The 6,063-nt window shown below is 35.5% G+C and overlaps 1 protein-coding gene across 1 annotated transcript; it reads right to left on the bottom strand.

The window, feature by feature from the left end:
- Window positions 1-2,457: 2,457 nt before the first annotated feature.
- LOC140874558 (uncharacterized) lies at window positions 2,458-5,647 on the bottom strand. Its single transcript, XM_073277856.1, has 5 exons — window positions 5,245-5,647; window positions 3,763-4,976; window positions 3,360-3,646; window positions 3,186-3,252; window positions 2,458-3,102 (listed from the first exon to the last, which is right to left on the bottom strand). The coding sequence occupies exons 1-5, from the start codon at window positions 5,645-5,647 to the stop codon at window positions 2,458-2,460; spliced, it is 2,616 nt and encodes an 871-aa protein (XP_073133957.1).
- Between the last annotated feature and the right edge of the window lie 416 nt (window positions 5,648-6,063).

The raw sequence follows: 6,063 nt of genomic DNA, 5'->3' as shown, positions 1-6,063 counted from the left end.
CCATCTTGGCTTGGTTAACTTGATTTTTCACTGAGCAACTGCCTTTGTCATCCATTAAAACGTCGTGTGCACCCATGTTATGCATCATTTTCTCAAGTCTTTGTAAACGTGCACCTTGTTCTAAAATTATTCTATTTGCTTCCATCAACTTCCTTTCATGCTCCTTGAGTACATCTGTGGGAACTCCAACGCTCTTCAATGTTCTGCCAACATTGAAATATAAGGTTGGAGTGACATGACCTCCAATCCCCCTCGCACGCCCATCATATTCTTTGGTCTCAAGTACTTTTGTAAGGATATCCTCTTTTGTCCCTTCAATTCTCAGCACACCATCTCTTTTTTGTTGGATATAATCATCCTGTCATGCAAATTAAAAAAATAATTACCAAAAAAATTGTCATTTCAAAAAGGATGCTTATTTTCTAAAATGTGAATTCACTTACAATCTTTTGTACTCTTTGCGTCAAATCCTCCCCTTCAAAGTTTCCTGCTTTGTTGGCTCGTCCTTTCTTCCACATAATAGCCCTGTTAATGTCACCATCGTCACATAATTCAGCAACCTACAAGCAAGAAAAATACAATAACACATGTGAATAAATTGTATGTGAATAATTTGGATGGTTTGTAAAGAAATACTTACTATTTCAGACGCAAATCGTGCATATCCCTTGCGTGAAAGCCGATGAGGATATACGTTTTGTTTTCTTCTATCTTTTTGTAGCTCACTTAATTTCTAGTCATTTCAAATATGCGACAAATCAAATTTGAATAATAGTTAAAGAATGACTTTTGGTTGATTATGTACAAATTATAAATAATATAGAATCTTACAATGAAGTCTCCAGACATACGACTGATGACAAACGCACTCCAATCATCTTTTGGTATACCATGACCAGCAGGTGGCTCATACAACTCCTCAGGTTTATCAAGCTTGCCTAAAATAAACGTCTGAGTAAGATGGGCTTTGTATTGATGCCACTTACTGTTTGCTGATCTCAAACAGCCCTTCTTCCACTTTGCGTCAACATTATATAACAACTACAAATAACAAAAGCGAGAATATATTAGAAAGATTTAATAACATAATATTAAATATATCCTAGATTTTAATACATGATAAATTACTTACATTAACCGAATCACATATCAATTCTTTAACATCTATTGGAACTTGATTCCATGTCTTGTAAGAAATCTTGACCTTTTCCCGTGCAACCATGCCAATGTAACTCTGCATTCCAATGGCAGCTTCTCCAACTGGCTGTCCAAGTTTATTGAATGCAACATCCTTTTTAATTACTTTAACTCTTTGTATTGCAAGACTATCCATTTTTGTGCGACCTCTAGGAGTTCTAGTGGTGTCGGTGTCAGCAGAATCCAACCCAGTGTTACCACACCAACTCTCTCTAGTGGCAACATATTCTACTTTTTCTTTATCCTTGCCCAACTTTGCGTCTTCTATAGTGACAGCATATTTTACTTTCTCTTTACCCTTTCCCATTTTTGCTTCTTTCACTAATATTTATTGTTTGCAATTGTAGAGGGCAGAACCAACTTCACTGTCATATGAACCCCTGCATGGAAGAGTAAATATAATAACAACATAATTAAAGGTGCAAAATATTTCAAATAATAATAAATAATCAAAAATGCCAAAATTAATCCAATTTCGTTTTTTTGGGGTCCAAAATATTACTGGAATGATTCCAAATCCAAACTTTTATGATTGATTTCTGGAAAAAATTTAATCTGCCATTAGCAAAGTGAGTGATTCTAACAAAAAGTTTTAACAATACTGAAGTTAATAGAATCTATGAGACGAATGGCACATAACAGATAGATTTAACATCAATATAAGATGAAAAATTTCAGCACAGAACAACGAACAAAATGTATTTGTAAGCTTTACAGTTCAAACCAGATTTAGTCGATGATTTGTTTAGAGTAAAGGTGGTAAAATTGGGTGAAACTGTTGCCCAAAGACGTAAAAGCTTTCTTGTGATAATACTTTCAAGATCTGTCAAAGATTGGCCTACAAACGAACGAGTGTTGTTATTTACTAAAGAATTTCCCTATTTTTGCACTTGTTTTCTTTCGATTAACTGAAAAGTAAGAGACATCTAAGCTCGAGTAACATCGGTACCGCACTGACTTAATATGAATCAAAATCATTATATTCCATCTTCTGATAAGATTCAACAGATCAAAGAATCTGAAGTTTTGATCTAGAAAACAAGAACAAACACATTTGACACTAAAAACCAACAGAATATCTGAGTCTAAAGCAAACTTTTACAGGAATCTCAAGCCTTACTAGGCGCCACGAAAATCAAAAAAGGGATCATTTTTAATATCTGATAATAAATAACAATGTCAAACAAGCATCTTCAAAGCGTAAATAACATATCAATGTAAATTTTTTACGAACTCATCTCAAATTTGAAACTTAAGTACTTAATTATTTTCAACCCAAATCCCATCACAGTCTTCACAAATGCATGGTTCATTGTCATCTGCAACATCAACATCCATTGGTGCTAACCCTCTGCTAGAAGACTGATAATGCATTGCAGTTTCTTTCAACTCTTCACCCTTTGTGTATTCAAAGTACTCTCTACTTGGAGTAGCAAGTACAACACTCCATAAAGGATCTTCAGGAGCTTCAATGTAAAAAACTTGCTTCGCTTGGCTCGCTAAAATAAATGAATCAGATTTGTATCCAATTCTATGGAGGTTGACCAACATGAATCCAAGATCATCTACCTTGATACCATTACTATTCTCCACCCAATTACACTTAAACATCGGAATTTGAAATTTTTGGTAATCAACCACCCATATTTCTTGTATTACTCCATAAAAAACCATATCTGACACGATAGGATGTTTATCCTTTGCACTAGAAACTTGCATTGTATTTGCAACTAAGCTGACTCCGGAGTTTTGAACAACTCGCATATCATCACGCTCTCTTGTAGCATAAGCAACCCCATCAATCAAATAACTAGAGTACTTTAATACTTTCTTGGAAGGTCCACGCGCCATCCACTTTAATCTTTCGGATACTTGATAAGTGGAATGATCATCTACACGTGCAACCTATATTATTTATGTGATAACTTATTATTTATGCACAGTCATGATAATAAATGTACGCCAATTGTGACAATAAATGAACTCACACGATCAAGCAACCAGGTACTAAATGTTCGGTTATGCTCATCCTGTAACCACCTCTTGGACTTAGCCCTTTATGGAAATCTTGCATTCAAATATGCCATGTGTTCCCTATTCAAATTATTATTATGTAGATTTAAGAAAACTTAATGAACATATTAGTAAGTGGAATAAATTACTCGATATAGCGATCAGTGTCAACATCATTTTCCAATACATAATGATGTGCTTGTTGCAACTCATCCTCAGTAATGGATTGCACAACTGCAGCCGACAAAGGTTTAGTAAGTTCTATTTGTCGATGAATTGTAGGGATACCAATTGTGTGCAAACTACCAAGATAGTCTGAGCAAAATTCAACCGCCTCTTCAGCAATATAACATTCAGCCATGCAACCTTCCGGTCTATTGCGATTTCGCACATAACCTTTCAAAATCTTCATGTATATTTCAAAGGATACATGTACCTATACCAAACTGGGCCACATAATTTCACCTCTCAAACAAGATGAACTGTTAAATAAATCATTATGTCAAAAAACGAAGGTGGAAAATACTTTTCAAGTAAACATAATATGATCACAATCTCTCTCTGCAGCTCATCCAACTTTGAGGGATCCATCACTTTATTACATAGCTCATTGAAGAAGAAGCACAAACGAGTGATAGAGTCTCTGACATGTTTGGTCAAGACACCACGTATGGCCACTGGAAGTAATTGCTGCATTAAAGTGTGGTAGTTGTGTGACTTAAGGCCAACAAGTTTCAAGTCCTTCATCGAAACAAAGTTTTTAACGTTGGATGAGTAACATGTAGGTAATTGCATTCTAGACAAAGAATTCAAAATCTTTCTTTTCTCATCTTTTGTAAGTGTATAACATGCTGCTGGCAGAAAAGATTTCTTCTCCCCCATCACTAAAGCCAAATCTGTCCTCAAATTCATTTCAGCAAGGTCTAATCTAGCTGCAATTCCATCCTTTGTTTTTCCCGAAATTTCAAGCAACGTATCGAGAAGACTTTCACAGACGTTCTTTTCTATATGCATCACATCAAGAACATATCTAACATATAGATGTTTCCAATACTCAAGTTCAAAGAAAATTGATTTCTTTTTGAAGGATAATTTTACATCATCATTCGTGGAGTGAATCTTCTTTCTCATTTTTCCCCAATGACAATGAATTCCATCGAATTTTTTTAACACTTCATCGCCACTCAATGGTTTGGGTGCAGGGTTGAACTCTTGGTCCCCATTAAATGCCTTTATTTGCCTTCGATAAGGATGATTTGCAGGTAGAAACCTTCTATGGCCTGTGTACAACATTTTCCTGCTATGTTTCAACCTTGTTGAATATGTTTCTTCACCACAAATTGGACATGCGTGATATCCTTTCACAATACATCCTGACATTTTTCCATATGCAGGAAAGTCATTGATGGTCCACAGCAAGACAGCTCTGAGCGAGAAGGTTTCTTGTCTATATGCATCATATGCTTCAACAACTATATCCCATAGGAATTTCAAGTCATCGATTAGAGGTGCTAAGTAAACATCGATATCATTTCCTGGTTGTTTGGGACCAGAAATCAACATTGTGAGCATCATAAATTTTCTCTTCATACACAACCATGGGGGAAGATTGTAAGTGATCATTAAAACTGGCCAACAACTATATGTAGAACTCATCATACCATGGGTATTGATCCCGTCAGCTGAAATGGCCAATCTAAGATTTCTTGAATCAGCAGCAAAATTTGGCCACTTGTGATCTACTAATTTCCAAAAAGGTGCATCAGCTGGATGGCGCAAGTATCCGTCATGAAGTCTTTTTCAGCATGCCAAGTCAGCTCCTTGGAAAACTCCTTATTCCGAAACATTCGTACAAATCTTGGAATTGGATGGAAGTATGATAGAACCTTTGCAGGAACTCCTTCCTTTATCGTACTTTTTGGCCCATCTTCCACCTTGACATCCCACAAGTAGGACAACTGTTAAAATCCTCATACTCCTTCCGATATAATATGCAATCATTAGGGCAAGCATGGATTTTCTCATAAGTAATACCTAATGCACACAAGCTTTTCTTTGCATCGTAGAAAAATAAAGGCAATTCGTTGTCATCTGGAAGCATTTCTCCTAACAAATTGAGTAGGTCGGTGCAACTTTTGTCGCTCCAACTATATTTGGCTTTCAAGTTGAATAATTTTACAACTGCAGATAACCTTGTAAATTTACTGCATCCAGGATATAAAGGTTTCTCAGCATCTTCAAGTAGATTTTTGAATGTGGTTGGATTCTCAGCATAACTATCAAATGCAGCATGTACCATATCTATTGGTTCCTCGACATCAAACTTTGGTTCATCTTCCCTTTCTTGATCACGATCATTCTTTGAGTTCTTCATCGCAGACCTTTCACCATGCCATATCCAAGTATGATATGTCAAATCTACACCATTAGAATACATGTGTGCCCTTATAGTCTCTACCTTTTTCTTCTTCCGATTACCACATTTTGTTCATGGACAAGATATTGCTTCCCGATCCTCGGCATTTTTTATTGCAAATTTCAAGAAAGACTCTACTCCATGCTCATATTCACTTGATAAACGAGACTTTGACATCCATTCTTTGTCCATTCTTGTTACTTGTTCGATCTGCTTCTTTGAGAATCATTTGCAATAAAACCAATATAATACACAAGTAACATAAATTAATAATACAAAAAAAAATTTTAATTTTTCAGAAGTTGTTTTCAAACTTAAAGAAAGCAGACAATGAAATTGGAATCTAAAATCTGGTCTCATTTTTCAGAAGTTGTTGTTTTAAAACTGGCGGTGATTTCCCTTTATTTGTAAGGTTACTCTTTCACTTGTCCTATTTC

Source organism: Henckelia pumila, chromosome 1, assembly GCF_033568475.1.
Source record: "Henckelia pumila isolate YLH828 chromosome 1, ASM3356847v2, whole genome shotgun sequence".
In the NCBI taxonomy this organism is placed as follows: domain Eukaryota; kingdom Viridiplantae; phylum Streptophyta; class Magnoliopsida; order Lamiales; family Gesneriaceae; genus Henckelia; species Henckelia pumila.
Note: the sequence above shows the minus strand (reverse complement) of the source record. Positions and strands in the feature narration are given on the sequence as shown.

Coding starts and splice junctions, on each gene's coding strand:
- LOC140874558 (XM_073277856.1), bottom strand. CDS start 5,647: ATGTATTCTAATGGTGTAGATTTGACATATCATACTTGGATATGGCAT. Junction 3,647..3,762: donor ATGAGCTGCAGAGAGAGATT/GTGATCATATTA, acceptor AGTTTGGTATAG/GTACATGTATCCTTTGAAAT. Junction 3,253..3,359: donor GACACTGATCGCTATATCGA/GTAATTTATTCC, acceptor ATTTCCATAAAG/GGCTAAGTCCAAGAGGTGGT.